The sequence below is a fragment of the Gymnodraco acuticeps genome, unplaced genomic scaffold (genome assembly GCF_902827175.1).
Source record: "Gymnodraco acuticeps unplaced genomic scaffold, fGymAcu1.1, whole genome shotgun sequence".
Lineage (NCBI taxonomy): Eukaryota > Metazoa > Chordata > Actinopteri > Perciformes > Bathydraconidae > Gymnodraco > Gymnodraco acuticeps.
Genome location: NW_022990098.1, coordinates 32,274 through 51,343, shown reverse-complemented (window position 1 = coordinate 51,343; position 19,070 = coordinate 32,274). Strand labels below are relative to the sequence as shown.

Here is a 19,070-nt window from a genome sequence, read left to right as displayed (position 1 = left end):
AGAGGCTGAATCATCATGTTAATCACATAGCTATCATCTGCCTCAAACAGTCCTGATGCTCTTCTAGGTAATCACACATCCTGTCATGTTCACAGCTACAGTTGGGACACCTTTGGTATCAGCTACTCTCATGCTGGAAGAGGACATTCACTAGTTTCACGGTGTTTACCTCGACGAAGGAGGTGGGCACCATGACGACGTGATGCTCTCCGGTGTCGCTGGTGTTCAGAGCCGGTCTCTGCATCACGATGAGGTGAGTGAGGGGCAGCAGACCCATCAGGTACATCACCATGTTGAGGATGTGAATCGTGCTGCCGTACGCAAACCTGCAAACAGTTCATTGTTGTGTCACTTTATCAAATCATAATTGATACTGTGGAGGAAATTCTTAAGAGATAAAAGATTCATGGACAAAGTTTGTCTGTCTGTCCATTTGAGATCGATTTCACTTGTGTTACTTTATTACATATAACGAAAGACAAACTTAGTCAAAGAACCATTTATCAGTTTCTCTCAAGGGGATTTCCTCCACATTAATAATGCGTTTAAATCTGGTGCAGTCTGCAGAACAACCCATGTTCTTCCTCTTGCTATACGCACCACTTCATAGCGAGGTACTTTTTGCACACGGGGTGGTTGAGGAGCTCGATGCGGTTGTACTTCACCATCGCCTGCAGGGACAACAGGAAGATTAACCAACAAGAATCGGCACATTTTCTACAAGAGGGGAAAGCCTCAAAGGTTTAAAAGCATCATATTGATCTCTAGGGATATCATGACAGAGCAAGTGGAGGATTTGCGGTTCCGTAATCCATCCAAATAATAACATCCCAAATAAATATCTCACATCTCCGAGAAAAAGTTGCATTTGGAGCTTTGTCAGAAAGGCACATTGCGGAAAGATTGAATAGGAAGGAGGTGGGGAGGAAGTAGGAGTTGAACTGATAGATACTTCGATTTGAAAATGCAACCAATGCTACAAGAATTGTCTATAATAGGTGTACTGTCTATCTCCCGACAGTATGGGTGGAATCAAGATGGACGGAAACAACTCCTAGTTTTGATGATTTAATCAAATCTAAATAGGTTGTTAACCTTAGAAGAAAAAGGACAACACCAATACACCAATTAGGATTACACATATCCCATACACATTAAATCACATTCAATATAATAATCACACTTACTAGTGGCCTCTCCTGATTCCTCAATCTCAATGACGTTAATTTATGTATCCCCTCTATTTATACACATCAATAAACCCCGCGAATCTCCATCCAGATTTAAAGTCACACTCATAAACTGAACCCCCATACACCCAGCACAAACCATGAGTGTACAGCACAATAGGGGAAAGCCTCAAAGGTTTAAAAACATCATATTGATCTCTAGGGATATAATGACGGAGCAAGTGGAAGATGAGATTGTTTGCGGTTCCGTAATCCATCCAAATAATAATATCCCAAATAAATATCTCACGTCTCCGAGAAAATTTTTAATTTGGAGCTTTGTCAGAAAGGCACATTGCGGCAAGATTGAATAGGAAGGAGGTGGGGAGGAAGTAGGAGTTGAACTGATAGATACTTCGATTTGAAAATGCAACCAATGCTACAAGAATTTTCTATAATAGGGGAAAGCCTCAAAGGTTTAAAAGCATCATATTGATCTCCTACGGAAATAATGAAGGCGTCTCTGTCACATGGGGGAAGAGGAGATTGTTTGTGGTTCTGTAATCCATCCAAATAATAATATCCCAAATACATATTCTGCATTTCCGAGAAAAAGTTGCATTTGGAGCTTCGCCAGAAAGGCACATTGCGGAAAGGTGGATTAGGAAGGAAGTGAGAGAAGTCGAACTGATCGATAAAGAACGATTGATAGTCATAAACGTTATGATTCTGTGGATGGGGAGAAAGCTCCAGTAAAAGTGGGAGTTAACGGAGGTTTGAGAGAGTAAATCTGTCATGCATCACTTCGATTTGAAGCTGCAACTCTTCGTAAACAGTAAGGCCGTCAATTCCCAAATTGCTTGAGAATAAGAGTATCGATCAGAGTGTATTGACTGCAAAGGAACCATGCATAGGAGAATGAGATATGATATCAAACAGAAGACACACGCATGAGAACATCAATAGTCTCACGTTGAGCGCAGCGAGCGGCTGGATCTTCACGTTCTTGTCTTTATACATTTTCATGGCTTTGAGTGGAGCCTGGAGCCACTGGAAACTGTAATCAATCTACACAAAAACATGCACAACTGTTAAGCCTGGAATATGTTTTATACTATAAATACTGTGTGATGTTTTTCTGTTTCAAAATGCAACTTGTCGAAGCGCTACATGATAATCAGGACTGTTGTGGTCGTGCTCAGACTCGGTCACACAGCAGTCCATCAGGTGCTGTGGGAGAGAAACAGAAGCTTTAACAATACGAGAAGAGACCCAATCAGAGGCCTTTTCTTCCTTTGCATGTCTCAAACCTTGTAGGTCTCAGGCAGAAACTCAATCATTTCCAATATGGGACACTCACGGCTGGAGCCGGGGGTGAACGTGATCAGAGACTCACTCACTCTGCAAGAAAAACAAAAACAAAAGCATCTTAAAGTAGAGATTCTCAGGATACCAAGATAGGTAACATGTTGACACTATGTTACTTCTTACATACCAGTTAATGCTATTTTATTTCTATTGAGATGTTTACATTGTGGATTGTTTATTTCTGGTGTTTTAATTTTCTCTTATGTAAATTCTTTCACACACACATACGGGTATTGGGCCGAGGGCGACACCGTACTTCCGGTATCTGCCGTTTTACGCGAGGTGCAAGCAGGCCGAGGGTTTAGCCGTACACCGTCTAGGTGTTGCTAAGCTTCCTGTACTGAATATCATAGTCTATTGCCTTAATCAATATCTAGTCAACTCTAAAATACCACATATATGCATTGGCATGATAATATTATTGTGACAAGTGGGGTATTCACCTGGTGTTTCCAGAAGATAGACGTAGATGCTGCCAAAATCGACGCAGTCTGTAAAGGCCCTGTCACACTGTCCCGAAATTGACTCCCGATGGACACACGAATATGGAATTGTGAATTTCGCACGATGATGGCCCCGAACCACACACGAAGGCAACATTTACATTACATTTAAGACATACAACTGCAATGAAAGTACCAAAAACAATTGTGTTACAGTACTATGATACTGTACTGATATCTTCAGACTTTGTTCTTTACTTTATCCGTCGTTATATGTAGAAAATATTACGTTTTCTCCGTAATGTTGTTTCCATAACAACAACAACTTCCTGTCAACTGTCCTTCAAAATAATATATTATATCCTTTTTAGTTTCACAGAACACAAATTGGGTTATTTACATAATATATTTACATGATTTTGTTGTGCAATAAAAAACCCGATGGACACACGATAAAGGAAATGTTCAAATTCGGCTGTGATCGTAGCAACATCGGGCCATTCGTGAGGGCATCTTAAGCCTTCGTATGACCGCCGGTGGAGTTTCTCAGGCTCCGGCAGCAACTTCGTGAGCGGTGGCAACATTTTTGGCATGCCAAAAAATTGCCGAAGGACCTTGGGAAGGTTCATTTTCGTGTTGAATTCGTGTGTAAATGTTGCCCTTCGTAAGGCCATCGTGAGGGCATCGTGTTATCATCGGTGCCATCGGGCATTCACCCCGATCAGAGTGAGGGCGAATGCCCGATGGCACCGATGATAACACGAAGATGACACGATTTGACAAGATGCCCTCACGAGTGCCTTACGAAGTTGCCGCTCACTAAGTTGCTGCCGGAGCCTGAGAACCTCCACCGGCGGTCATACGATGGCAATGCCCTCACGAATGGCCCGATGTTGCTACGATCACAGCCGAATTTGAACATTTCCTTTATCGTGTGTCCATCGGGTGTCAATTTCGGGACAGTGTGACAGGGCCTTAAGGGCAATCCGACAACCCACACAGCTCTAGTTTACGCTGGTAACGACCTAGAGCACACCCTCAAGTCTAGAGATGTAATCCGAAGACATGCAGCGATTTCTTCGGTCGTTAATTCAGAATAAAAACCTAGTGCGCTCTGCCTGGCTACGTTAGCTAGCTGTTTATATTTGCACCTCCAGGATATTTGCACCTTCATGAAAATGGCGTATTTATATATATATATATGGCGCATGTTGCATTGTGGGTAGCTCGTGACGTGACTGTGTGTGAAAGAATTACCTTGTCTTTATGCTGCTACAACTAAAAAATCAATCAATAAACTACTTCTTATTGTAATGGATTTAATATTAAAAGTAACCCTCCCAGCCCTGAGTGAAGCAGTAATAACATTAATACTAAAACATGAACCTGTCACTATCGATGACTGCGTTCACCACGTCTTTCCTCCCGTTCTGCAGAGCTTCGTGCATAAAGGAGCTGTCGTTGTTGTTCAAAGTGATTTCTGCACCCCGAGCCAGCAGGAGGTTCACCGCAGCAACGTGACCTGCTTTCGCCGCCACGTGCAGGGCCGTGCTCTGCAGACAGGAAACAGAATTAAGTAGGTTTTTCTACACGTTTGGATAGATGTTAATTGTGATGCTAACCCCGTCCTCGTCCTTTTTATCCAGTAACTTGATGTTGGCTGAAAGCAGGATTTCCATCGTCTGTGTGTATCCTACAGAGGCAGCGTGGTGCAGACACGTCCAGTCCTTGTAATCACTGTGAAGTAGAGGAGAGGTTTGTGGAATAACTTCTGTAGTGCATGGAGACCAGAGTGTAGTGATGGCGAGACGAAGCCTTATGAAGCTTTCCAGCCAATTGGTTCGGGTTCATCTCATGAGGCTTCATCATGGGCTTCATTTGAACACAACCCTCCTGCTGGTCAAAGTGTGTACAACAGGCAGGTTGGACATCTCAACAGTGTGCTCTATCTCATACCGAGTTCCCAATGAGTAAAGCCTTAGAATAACTCTAGACAACGAACATTAAATCATATTTTCATGTTAAAAATATTGTTTTTATTCCAGTTTAATGATTGTGATTGAAAAGCCTAAGGAGGCTGCTAAACATTGCAAAGAGGGATTTGTATTCCTTAATAAATTCATAAACTTAACCATGTTGTAGCCTGAGAAAGGCTAAACCATATCAAAGAATACATTTATTAACTACATTATCTCATTTAGCTGTAGCTTTTATAAACAACAAAAAATACGTATTGTTCAGTCGTTGAACCAGGGACCCTGCGGTCATGAGTCAACTGCTTTCCAGCTGAGCCACAGCACACACACTGAATGTCCCTGAAAACACTGCACTATATTTATTCCTGTATTTATTCATTTATGTATTCATGTTTTTATTCCTACATGTATTTATGCTTGTATCTATTTATACTTATGACATGTTCCGACCTCTATATGAGTGAGGGTCTGAGCTCTCTTGATTCCATCGTGTCACCAGCGGGTACAGGAGGGGTAATATGGTTCTTATTATACATCCATGGGTAATATGAGCGTTGTGGTTCAACCGATCTGAATTGCTTCGTGAAGCAGTCACGTGGTAACGACAGGCAGCGAAGCTTCGTTTGTCATCGATGACGTCACTGGCCCAACACGATACAAGCCTCGATACAAGCTTCACAAAAAGCTTCGGGGCTTACTCGACACACGCTCCGAAGCCTCGGCGCAACACGTAACATCACTACCAGAGTGTATTGACTGCAAAGTTAATAAAAAGGTCTGCAGAGGAAAAAGTAAAGGATGACCGTCTTTATAGTGAAACGTTTCTGGAGTTTTGACCTCTCACAGTAAACAACGGATCCTGATGGAAAGGCTCATATTGTCACGATCTGTCTTTATGGTGTTTTGTCTTGTCTAAATCTGTCTGTGGTTTTCTGTCTGCGTTGTGTTTTGTCTTGTTTGGATCTGTCTGTGGTTCCCTGTCGTTAGTTTCCCTGGTGTGTCTGATTACCCGATTGTGTTCACCTGGTGCCCCTGTGTTTTCTCCTCCCTCCTCAGCTGTGTCTTGTTTGTGTGATTAGTCTTGTGTGTATTTAAGTTCTGGTTTTTCTGTCTGTCTTTGTCGGTTCGTCGTTTGTATGTGACTGTGTTCACCGGGGAGTGTTATAGTGAAATAAAGGAATTTTCAGTGCTATCTGCGTTTGGGTCCTGCTTGCTTCACCGTAACACATATGGTGTCTTATGAAAAGTTCATTTGTCATTTGTTGTGTCTTTTCCAACCAAGGTACATCAGTGTGGACGATTGTTAGATAATACAACTTCCTGTTAACGTGAAGGATACGATTGTAGGGTCCGAGAAGCGTAACTAATCGAATTGGAATAAGGTACGTAACATTCGTATGTCAACAGTAAGTCAGGTAGATTCAGTTTGACATTAAAACTGTGCTGTTTTCACATTAACGTGCATTACCTTTTTTAGGTTAGTACGAACAGTGAATGAACGAAAAGCCTGAAACAAGATAACCACTGCAAGTAACTTAAGCGCACATGGATGACAGCATATCCTGTTATGTCTGTGCATGTGTTCCCGTGCGTTACCTGTGGAAGAGGGCTCCTTTGCGCAGCAGCAGCTGGACCACCTTGGTGTGGCCCTCTCTGGAGGCGAGGTGCAGAGGAGTCAGGCCTCGCTCGTCTCCTTCGTTCAGAATACGAGAGTCCATGATGCTTTCCAGTAACCGCTGACACGTGTTGATGCGCCCGAACCTTAGAGAAGAAGAGGAGAGGAAAGACTCAAAGGTTTTATCGTCAGCAGCTACAGGGTAGAAATGGCAATGACATTCTTCAGACCTGAGCTCCTCCAACAATGCAACATATCTAATAAAACATAAAATACAAATAGTGCAAGAAGAGGAGAAGAAAGGGGTTGATCTCTGAAATTAACATTTTTATGTTTAAGAAAATGTATAAAGAAAGCGTAATCAGTATGAAGTTGACTTTGGATTGTGTTCTGGTTTTATATTTCAGTATTTGTAAACAACTGAAAGAATATTGCTTTATTTAACTTTTTGTTGATGTTATTTTTTTAAAGAAGGAGCAGGTCGAATACGATGTTCTTCTCCCTGCTAAGACGGAGTGTTAGGGCCACACTTAGAAAATAAAAACCAGAGAGATTTCGAGAATAAAGTCGTAATAATTCGAGAATAAAGTCGTAATAATACGAGATTAAAGTCGTAGTTTCATAAGTGACTTGAGAAGGAGACAACAGCAGCGTCCTGCAATACAATGAGGAATGTGGAGCATCTTGTGAAGCAGTACTTTAGGTTTCTCAAATAACTAAATACTATTATCATAAGTGTTAGAACTTTGAAAAGGTTGTGCAACAAACGATGTCTAAGAAAGAACCAAACGGACTTGGAGGAGAGTGTCTCCTTTCTGCAGGAGGAAATGGCTGCTTCTGGCCGACTACAAGGCTATCGTTGGTTACATCTACGAGCTGGTCAAAGGGGATTTGTTCTTTCACAAGAAACGATGAGACTTGTAATCAAGGCTTTGGATCCAGAAGGAGTCGAACGATAGCCTTGTAGTGGAATCGGAATGAGCTCCCCATTGACATCAGGACAGCAGAAAGCTTACACACCTTCCAGACTGAAAACTCATCTCTTTCGACTCCACTTCGAGCGATAGAACTATTAACAAAGCACTTATATACTTATAAAGGACTGGCTTACCTAAAGCCAGTTGAGAAGCACTTGAAATGTTTTTGCTCTATGAAACCTGATGTACTTTATGATTCTGTTTTCTTCAAGGTTGTATCTTGTTGGTCGAACGCACTTATTGTAAGTCGCTTTGGATAAAAGCCTCAGCTAAATGCAAAGTGATGTAATGTAGTCGGCCAGAACCATTTCCTCCTGCAGAAAGGAGACAATCTCCTCCAAGTCACTTATGAAACTACGACTTTATTCTCGTAACATTACGACTTTATTCTCGAAATCTCTCTGTTTTTTTTCTAAGTGTGGCCCTAACACTCCGTCGTACCTTTCCACCATGCGCTATAAAAAACCAATCGGTATAAGTGTACATGTTTTGTTTGTAAAAAATGCAGAAACTTGCGTTGCTTTTGGTTGAAAACGTTATTAATTCCTCTCCGTTGTCATTCCCTCCGTCAGGTAGGCAGGAGGGAGCTGTGTGTGTGTGTGTGTTTAGTACGTGAGCTCCAGTAATTCTCAGATGCACTTTACCTTGTTTTTCATGTTTCCGTTAACCGTCAAGTGGGAACTAAGTATTTCATTTTTGTACATTTTTATGTTTGTCTTATTTTCCTACCATACTGTTGTGAGTGGCTGTGAATAAGAAAAGATGAAGGAGAGACCATCTATTTCAGGGGTCTCAAACTCAAGGCCCGGGGGCCAAATCCGGCTCGTGACTTCATTTCATGTGGCCCGCAAGAGCTCTGAAAGAATGTAATATGTTTATTATACGGTTACAGGCCGATTTACAGAAGCACGATGTCCATAAACTACATGTCCCACAATGCATCTTGATTTTCTTTTTATTGTTACTTTTTTTTCAAAATGTCACCTTTTTTTTAATTTAAATGTCACTTTTTTCAGAATTTGGCTTTTCTTTTAAAATAATGTTGTGACATTCTCGCTGAAGAGACTTGCACTTATTTGCCCCAGGCTTCTTCTTTCAGACGTAGTTATTTATGAAGTTTTTACCCTATCCGATAATAATCCAATGCAGAGGCAATAAAGTAATATAATACATTATTTTATATTAAATATTTATATATGTATGTTTATATATATATATATATATATATATATATATATATATATATGGTCTTAAAATTACAACCGGCCCTTTGAGTGCACCCATAATGCTGATGTGGCCCGTGATGAAATTGAGTTTGACCCCCCTGATCTATTTCTATTTGTTTTATTTTTTTGAGAAAGGGGCGATTATTTCCTTCTCCCTGCTCCTTTTCGGGTACGGTGTGTTTATAGAGACATGTTTTGTAAGTAATAGTTATGCATTAAGTTGTGCATACCATGAACGGAACAGATACAAATGAAATGTTGGAGCTTGTTGCTAAAACCCACTTAAGACATAGCTTTAATATTAAGGAGAAAGTGCAGCCCTCTTCTTCCTTGTCTTAAAACCCCAGCCCTCTGAAACAAGTGTTACGTATCGATCAATGAGACCACAGGCGTTATGGAAGTGATGGCAGATTTGATCAGAGAAGTTTAAGAAGTGTCGCAGATGCTAATAGTGACAGTATGGGTGCATGCTTTTATAGTGCAAGCTATATCATTTAGTTTTGCAGAAAAGCTGCATTTACTTTCTACACAATGCAATTTCAGTCAGACAACTCACGTGTTCCTTTAACATGTCTATTAGAAGCAGCATATAGTTGAGTTTGGCGACTAGGCTCGGCATCATCACTCCATAGATATACATAGCACGATGAGTGATGATTAAATAACTAACCCCCGAGCCTACAGGTGGAAGCTGGGGTGGAAGCTGGGGTGGAAGTTGGGGTGGTGGTGGGGCAGCAAGCAGCAGCGACGTAGAGTAGCTGCAGCTAGCAATGCATGGAGAGAGATCTGCAGGTTAAATAGAGCGGCATATTAAGGAGACTCTGTTTGGTTGGTTGTAGAGTGGCAAGGGGCGTTATGTATGAATGCAGCATAAGTGCTCGAGTTGACTGCCTGAACTAGCTCGCAGGCTTCGCCCCATTTCTGTTCTGCTGTTGGAGAATAGCTTCATTAATACTTAATTAATTTCTTAAAATGCATGAACCTGCAGGTAACACACAGTGTAGGAGTTACAGTAATGTAATGACTCATTCTCTGCAGAGGACATAAACAGACTCTGATCTCTCTTTGTCTCCGAACCTGTTAAGCGGGTCAGCAGCACTTTGTGTCGCTGCGTTGGGAATAAATGAGATCTCCACATGATATCACAGCGCGGCCTTCATTTGCCCTCTGCCTGGAATGAAACAGATGTACATGATAGAAAAATCCATAACGATAATGTTGGATGTCCTCACTCTATTAGTGACACTTTCTCTCATGTGCCCGCTAATTGAATTATATTCTTGTCGCAGTTCCTTTGGGTCACTAAGCGTAATAGGTATTTCACGGCGATTAATCTTGAGAAGGGTTTTGTGAGCTGGGATTTCTCGCGGAGCAGGAAGGAGACAGTTTCAAATGTCGACACGTTGCTCATTTTTCATCTGACCACTGTTGTTCAATTACAGAGATAAAGGTCTTGGCTTAAGGAGGACGGTAAGTCAAAGTCCTCTGAAGGGACGGTTAGGATTAATGCCTGTGGTCTCATTGATCGATACATAACACTTGTTACAGAGGGATGGGGTTTTAAGACAAGGAAGAAGAGGGCTTCTCCTTAATAATGAAGCTATTCTCCAAAAGCAGAACATAAATTGCGTTGTGTGGAAAGTAAATGCAGCTTTTCTGCTAAACTAAATGATGTAGCTTGCACTATAAAAGCAGTGCATGCTCCCATACGGTCAATATCAGCCTCTGTGACACTTCTCAAACTTCTCTGATCAAATCTGCTAAAAGTTGGAGCAACTTTTGGTGAGAATCAGGTTATAAATTAGCATAGTTTAGCCGGAGGATATGTGGAGTCATGCCCTCGGGGACCAATGGAACTCACTGAGCGGCGAAGTGCAGAGCAGACTTCTTGTCCTTGGACTTGCAGGCGAGGCCCACTTGCCCCGAGAGACCGAGCATGTTCTTCACACATTCGTGGACCCCCAGTCTGCAGGCGTAGTGCAGCGGGGTGCAGCCGTCGCTATCCTTGCAGCTCAGGAGACCCTTCACACTGCTCAGCTGAAGACACACACAGATATAGGGTTAGAAGTCACAAATGCAAAAGATTTCAAATGCAGAAGCGGTGATTTTGTGACACTAGGGTTTTAAACAAAGAGTTTGGTGGTGTCAAATGTCGTCATTGTGTCTTGTTTAAAATATATAAGGTATATTATGCTATTTGTTGTTCATGTATTGTGTCTTGATAACTGTCTATGTTGATGTTACACATGGAGCTGCTTTGTGATGCATGTCAAATTTCAGACTTGATCTGACCATTCAAGTATTATCGTATCGTAAATTATAGATCAATAACGAGAGGCTAAACTACTATAAAGTCGATGTGTCGAGCTACGATGTAGAAGAGACCCTAACCCCAAGAAAGAGACTCAAAATGACTGCAAAGTAACATACAATAACTTCAATGGCTGCACAACAGAGGCAAAGAGACACACATCATCTTAAAGGGACAATGAAAAGGGGCAGAACAACTTCAAAAATACATGAAATATTTTAAAGAAAGTCACAAATACAGAGTATTTAAAATGCACAACATGTGATTTTCCGACACTAGGGTCTAAAGCAACAATAGGCGCGTTCACATCGGAGTACTTTTCCCGTTTAGTTCCGTTAGTACCCCGTATGTCGCGTTCACACCATGGTTCACACCAAAAAGAGTACTGCCGGGAACTTTTACCGCCATTTTTAGTCCCTGCTAGAGAGGTGGTACCAAAAAAGTACCAATTTCTATTGGCTGGGCGAATTGCAAACCACGCCCCGTAAAACTCTTCAATTTTTTGAAGCCGCCATTGTATTTGCTGGCATTAGCATTATTAGCATTAGCCCAGCGCACAAACGCAGAGAGACTAACTTATGGCAACACAAAAGAAAACATGGGAGCGGTGGAGATGAGGAGGTGTCGGCGTTCTGGCGATTTACTCTGAAGGCTTCAGTAGAAGCTGCTGGGAGTCCCAGCAGCTTCTACTGAAGCCAGTCCCCAACTCCGGGGACTTCCGGCCGGGGACTCCGGGTGGCAGTATACGCCGTGAAGTGGTTTGCGGCCTGCCAGTAAACCCAAAGCAGAAGAAGACAAAGTGACGTCAGCGGCTCATTTGCGTAATCTTCCCTCAGGGAAAAGTACTCTGGTGTGAACGCGATTGGTACTAAGTGCCGGGGCCTAAATGCCGGCACTTAGTACGGCAAAGTACTTGGTGTGAAAGCGGCTAATGGAGATGTGGTTGTTTCCATTGTTGTCATTGTCTCAGTTTAGGATTCCTTTAGTGTTTCTCTCGTTTATCCCTACGATGTTTGGCTGACGCTAACATTTGCTCATCTTGTTTCTCTGATAACTTCAGACACAGATGCCTCATCCCTTAAATCCTTAATTGGTCGGAAAAAGCCCCACGATCTTGGAAGTGTATGGTAAAAACGTCTCTTTAAACTGCATAAAAGGTACATTTTTGGACAGTTTCTGGCAGATGACGCAAAGGGGATATGACACCATCACAGGAGAAGAGAGAAACTATCACCTTCCTTAAAATAAGTCATATATCAGGGTTTGAAAATGGTTGGAGGTATTTGGGTTGAAGCGGTCTAGTCTTTTTTGACATTTAAATGCAGAAGTATGCTGCAGGAAGCATGCACAAAACAACAGGCACTTGATACATAACACATATGCAACCACATATAAAATAATATTGTAGTGTAAGGAATCAGTGCAGATACGGATTGATCTCGCACATTATCAAGTGCAGATATATAAAGGCATATATGTGTGTAATTGGGTAGATCATTTGTTTATATATCATTTGTAAGTCAATGATATTTTTGTTTATCAATTTGATACTGCTTAAGTTTGTACAGTATCATAATTATCTTGTTTCATTTCATTATTATTATTTTGGTAACACTTTATTTTAAGGTACACATATTCTCCATCAATAGTTGTTAATTAACATGCATATTAGCAGTATATTGGCTCTTTATTAGTCATTATAAAACACTTATTAATGCCTTATTCCACATGACTAAATGAAGCTCAGTGCAAGTTCTTTCAGAAAGACTGGGTATAAATACATTCACTCTGCAGCTGCTTATAATCAGCTCATCACGGTCTTCCTGTTAACCTATTACATTCACCTCAATCCCCAGCAGCCAATCACCGTGCGGCAGCCAAACTTTAAAATGGTTCTCCTCTCCTCTGCAGTCAGCTGTGATTTCAGGTTTCCATGTTGCCGCCCGCCTCCTCCCCATCCACCTCCTTTCATCATCCACCTCCTCCACCTCCTCCCCATCCGCCTCCTCCCCATCCACCTCCTCCCCATCCGCCTCCTCCCCATCCACCTCCTTTCATCACATCCAGTGCCAGGAGAGTTAATCCAAAGACCTCATCACATCCCCTCTTCATCCCATCTCCTCATCAAATCCAGATCTTCAGCATGTCTAGACCCCGGGGGGTTTCCTATATGCTCACGGCTGCATTTCCCCCTTTAGATATACCATTTCAGGATCGGGGTCTGACCGCCAAAGACTTAACATTCATTATATGACATATGTCAATAAATGTTCTTTAAACAAAATGAAGTCTCTCCTGATTGAAATTCTACAAGTACTAGGCCATTAGTTAAGAGTTTTTCCTCAATAACCCTCTAATTAGTGCTTATTTATTGTAAGTAAGGACGTTGTTGTACATGAGTTTGGGTCTTAATATGCTCAATATGGGCCTAATGAGGCATTCTCTCATAACACCTAACAACTATGGTCTATTCTTATGTAACAAGACAAGAAACTGCAAGTGTTATTTGTGTCAAAATAACACTTGCTTCAAAATGTGGTATTTCTAACTCAGAATATGTTCCCTATTTTAAAATGAAGTTTTGTTCATAACCAATAATCTAGTAGTTTGACTCTAATATGTTAATGAACAACTAGTTGATGGTGAATATGTGTACCTTAATCTAAAGTGTTACCTTGTTTTTTGTATTATTGTTTTATACATTCAAAATAAATCAAATCAAATCAAATCAAAAGGCCTTTGGGTAAAGCTTGTGGGGTTTTAAAGGGTCCCATGGCTTGCTGAGAGTAAAATGAACTTGAGTCTCAGATTGATGAAGGGCTTTACAGTAATGAAATCCTCTTAACGAGCTCTCTTTGATGATCGTACCTGCAGGACCTCTTCAGGGAGGTTCTTCAGGCCTTTGGGCTGGAGGATGGCCAGATGAAGGAAGTTGCAGCCGCATCGGTCTGTCACGTTCACGTTCGCCCCTGAAGACATTAACAAAAGGGTTTTACAGAGAACATGAGCATATAGCTGGGGGCAAAGTACAGTAGAGTTTTTGATGGATTATTGAACCAAAGTGTCAGGGGCCCCCTTACTCAGAGACAACTACAGTAGGAAGAGAAACAACATCAAACGATTACACAATAATGTGAGAGAGACACAAAGCAGCTACAAACAGACTTTAAATTACTCCAGAATGACTTAAACTGACTATTAAGACATACAATAAGGAGAGGCTAAACTACTATCAAGTCGATATGTATATGATGTAGAAGAAACCCTAACCCTAACACCAAGGAAAATACCTAAAATGACTGCAAAGTAACACAAAATAGTTTCAAATGGCTACAAAACTGACGCAAAGGGACACAAATGATCTCAAAGTTACAATACAAATATATACAATTTTAAAAAAAAGACTCACAATGAACACAAAGAGACACAAAACCACTCAATTAGAGAAATTATGGCTTCTGCAGTTATGTGCTTTATGGCTCCCATTGTCTCATATGCTGTGTATTAATTTGGACATCTCTCTGAGGCTGGAGCCACACGAGGACGATAACGCAAACGGACAAAATCGATATCAAAAAAGTCTTCCGTCCAACAGGCACCAGAAGTCCGTTCACACGAGACCGCTCGAAAGCGCTGGAGACGCTGTAGTACATATGCCGGGCCTGTAAGTGGCGCTGTAGTACTGCCGCAAAAGCAGCGAAGAAGACTTCGCGCACATGGTTTCCATGCTGTTTATTCTCCGCTGTGGACTCTGGCTCTTTTTCTCCCTCCCTGAGGCAAGCGTTTGCTCCTGCTGTAAATCTCTCCGGTAGTCCACCAGCAGATGAAAAACACCCACCTCTCCGCTTCTTCCAAGGAACGAGGGGACCGTGCGGCAGAGTTTTAGTTGGTCCGAACCGTCTATCTGATAGAGAACTGTAGCAGATACGACCGTTATCGTCCTCGTGTGGCTAGGGCCTTAGTAAACTGCCATTTAGCACAATGTAAACAGACACAGGAAGTGAAGCTGTCTTACTCGCAACGATATCATTAATGTCAGCAAATGGTGGCTTTTTGTCAGCACAAGTATAGTTGTTACTTTAATAAATACTGGAAAAAAACATGTATAACTTTTAATTTGGATAGTTGTGGTGTCACGTGTGAGGACATAATTCACTGTGTGTTTGGTGTGTGTTGCAACCCGGACCCGTTAGCGAGGGCACCGGGTTGGTTGTTCATTCATGCTAGCTTCACATGCAGTAACAGCTAAGGTATTACCCATGGTATTACCTGTCTGATGTTCAAGATAATAAAGTATGAAGTTCTATACTGAACACCCCGCCTCCGACTCCCATTCATCGGCTCTACATTGGAGCAACCTTACCTTCAGTATAGGTAGCCAAGATGGCGCTCAATGACGGTGAGAAGCGCTCCACACTTTTGACCTTTATTAGGGCCATTTATTCTGCATTTTGCCAGGCTTCTGATTGGAGGAAGTACATAAACATAGGTGCAGAAGTAGGAGAATTAAAAAAAAAACGTTGCACATTGCTTCTGATAGGGCCGTGGGTGTAAAGCCAGCCCACATTTCAGATAGTCATATCGGATGCAAATCTGGATCAGCTCCGTTGATCCCCCGTTTTTAGAGATGTGGGTACGGAGGAAAAGAGAGAGGATTTTATTTTCTGACACCGCGTGAGTCTCCTGACGCACCGGGGACACATGTTTATGTAGAAAGGACATTGAAAAGTGCATTTTGCAGGATAGGAGACCTTTAAAACTGTTGTGTGTCTGACCTGTGGACAGAAGAAGAGCGACGGTCCTCCACGCTCCACAGCTCGTGGCCAGCAGCAGAGGAGCGTGTCCTTTACAGTCCACGCTGTTCAGATCTGCACCCTGAGGAGCATTTATTACAGCATTTAATTGCACACAAAACAACCCATGAGAGCATGGGTGAGTTATAGTATGTGCATTAAAGTAGTTGTTGAACTGGGTCAGAGAGAGTTGTCTGAACAAAGCACAGGAAGGAGATTATTTACTGAATAAATAACGCTTCTCGTGATGTGAGATGTGTAACGTGAGAGGTGTGGTACATGCACAAGTGATCATTAAATACAAATATATATATTGGTTTTTATGATTTTTTGTAAAGCTTAGCAAGACGGGAAATTCAGATTTGGCCTCATCTTGGAAACATTTGAAATATTTACGACCCTTTATCAAGATTTTCATCACCTCTGTTAAGGTGGTTGTGTTTTCGTTTTGGTCTAAAAGCACGATTTAAAAGTTTGTTCCAACTTTTTTAATAGCATAAAAAGGGCAACAATGAAATCATCAACAACTTTTATTTATTTAATCTATTTTGTGTTTCTTTTCACATCTTACTTGCCGAAAAAAGGGATTATTTTGTAGTGATTGTCGGCTGACACACCAATAAAAAAACTTCTGATGAGATTTTCTTTTGTTTGACTGAAGTGTTTTATGATAAGTGAGGTTTTAATGGTTTTAGTTTTAATAGTTTTAGTCAATAATGTCAGGCGGCTTTGAAAATAACGTATTGATTGTGTGTGAATACGAATAATTCTTTGTTTGAAGGAATGGAAAAACATTGGACCCGTGAGTAATTGAATTTAGGTTATTTATTAATTTACGGTTTGTTTTCGGCTGTGTTTTCCTCCTCTGCTCTCAGACCTGCTCTGAATCAGCCTGTTAGTCCTTCCTGCTGCAGAGTGATTCAGCCAATCAGCTCTCTGCTTTTTCTCTTGCCTAATCACCTCATTCCCCACACCTGAGCTCCTCCACCTGCACCTCATCACCTCTTCAGAAAAGTAAGGATTGAAGTCCTGCAGTTTCACGGCAGTCTCTGTTTCATTGGTTAGCTTCTGTTCGGGTCAGTTTTGCCTGGTCTTTCTTCTATTTCCTTGTTCCTGTATTCCCCTGCTTCACTCTTCATAACACAGATCATGTAGCTAACATTAGCTTGCTAGCTACAGTCAATAAAGTATCTATCTAAATATCTATCCATCCATCTATATAGCTATCTATCTATCTATCCATCCATCCATCTAAATATCTAGCCAGCCAGCCAGGAAAGAGCGAGCCAGCAGCCAGCGAAAAGCAGCCAGTCCAGCCACAAGCGAAGAGCGCAGCCGAGCGAGAAGAGCGAGCCAGCCAGCAGCCAGCGAGCGAAAGAGAGAGCCAGCGAGCGGGCGAGAGCCAGCGAGCGAGCCAGCCAGCCAGCCAGCCAGCGAAAGAGCGAGCCAGCCAGAGGGCGAGAGAGCGAGCGAGCGAGCCAGCCATCCAGCCATGCGAGCGAAAAGAGCGAGCCAGCCAGCGAAAGAGCGAGCCAGCGAGCGAGCCAGCGAGCCAGCCAGCCAGCGAGCGAAAAGCGAGCCAGCCAGCGAGCGAGCAGCGAGAAAGAGCGAGCCAGCCAGCCAGCGAGCCAGCGAAAGAGCGACCAGCCAGCCAGCCAGCGAGCGAAAGAGCGAGCCAGCAGCGAGCGGGCCAGCCAGCGAGCGAAAGAGCAGCCAGCCAGCCAGCAGCCAGCGAGAGAAGAGCGAGCCAGCCAGCGAGCGAGCGAGCGAGCCAGCGAGCGAGCGAGCCAAGCGAGAGCCAGCGAGCGAAAGAGCGAGAGGGCCAGCCAGCGATCGCAAAGAGCGAGCGAGGCCAGCCAGCCAGCCAGCCATCCAGCAGCGAAAGAGCGAGCGAGCCAGAGCAATAGCGAGCGAGATAGCGAGCTGAGCCAGCGAGCGAAAGATCCAGCTGATCCATCTATCCATCTATCTATCTAAATATCCATCCATCCATCTATCTAAATATCCATCCATCTATCTATCCATCTATCTATCTAAATATCCATCCATCTATCTATCTATCTATCGTGGAAACAACATGGGCTACATGGATATATATTGTCTACTTTATGGCTTAATTTGTTTGTTTTTTCCAAATCGAATTAAAATGTCAAATGTCATGATCTTTGGTCCCGAGTGATTTGAATCTCTGCTCAATATGTCGTGATTCAAAGATGAGCTGCTCGGTGTGCAGAGTTTATTTCCTGCTGCAGTGTTTGCTCACAGAATGAGGAGATTAAACATGAGCTGAGCAGCTTTTACCTAGCAACGCAATCCTGTTAAAAGGCTCCATGAAGTGCAACAGATGGTGTATGAGCAATAGATAGCATTTAACATTGAACCCATCAAGAGGTGTGCTTTAAAAAAGACATGTCCAAATAACCAAATCACTAAGTGGAAACGAATGTAGGACAAACAGAAGGAGTTCATTTGCAGAATGGGTGTATTTATTACGGACCAAAAGCAGTTTATCTTTGAAGCAATTACTCTCAATTAAAAGCCGGAAATTAATAACCCAGTCCTCAGTATTGATGTTGGGAGTGTCCTGTGTGTAACAGCTGTTGAGTGTGTGTGTGTGTTATTTACCAAAGAAATGAGGTACTCCGCCAGCTCTTTGTGGTCAAATATGGTGGTTCTGGAAAGGTAAACACAGGAGTTGTGAACGGGCCTCAGAGCGTGACGTGGGACTCGTGTTTCAGAGGATGATCTGACTGTGCCTCGTCACGGTGATACAACAACAATCATCCTCAGTTACATGTTTTATCTCCCGGACTTCAATGAACGTATTCTGCTGACTATACTCACAATTTCTTTCTTTATTTAATCTGTAACAGGCAGGTAGGTCTTCTTCTGTGCTAACCAAATAGCTTTCAGATCAAATCAAAGTGGGAAGCACATCTTTATTAATTATTCATATTAATTGTAGTGTCCCCCAGCTCATTGCTCTGCCAGACAAACCCACAGAGTTTAATATCTGTGTTGCTCTTGTTTGTCACAGTGTTATAGTGTTATTGACCTGCATGAGCAAGCACATGTTACACATCGAGACAAACAGTGGTGTACGTTTTAAAGGGGCTTAGCTATCAACAGTGTAATTGAATCAATGCACACTTAATGCAAAGTATATCTCAACTTGCAAGTAAGTTAAACAAA

General features: G+C 42.3%; 1 protein-coding gene across 1 annotated transcript in view; it reads right to left on the bottom strand.

Annotated features, from left to right (window-relative positions):
- The window catches only part of trpa1b (transient receptor potential cation channel, subfamily A, member 1b), a 50,321-nt gene that overhangs the window by 14,635 nt on the left and 16,616 nt on the right, over positions 1-19,070 (bottom strand). Inside the window, exons 9-20 of the mRNA XM_034216404.1 lie at positions 18,504-18,552; positions 15,861-15,960; positions 13,954-14,054; positions 10,636-10,811; positions 6,553-6,717; positions 4,603-4,717; positions 4,367-4,533; positions 2,480-2,570; positions 2,340-2,399; positions 2,142-2,237; positions 601-671; positions 170-326 (exon numbers count right to left, since the gene is read on the bottom strand). Coding sequence (XP_034072295.1) covers positions 170-326; positions 601-671; positions 2,142-2,237; positions 2,340-2,399; positions 2,480-2,570; positions 4,367-4,533; positions 4,603-4,717; positions 6,553-6,717; positions 10,636-10,811; positions 13,954-14,054; positions 15,861-15,960; positions 18,504-18,552 — 1,348 coding nt within the window. The remainder of the gene's footprint in view (positions 1-169; positions 327-600; positions 672-2,141; positions 2,238-2,339; positions 2,400-2,479; positions 2,571-4,366; positions 4,534-4,602; positions 4,718-6,552; positions 6,718-10,635; positions 10,812-13,953; positions 14,055-15,860; positions 15,961-18,503; positions 18,553-19,070) is intronic.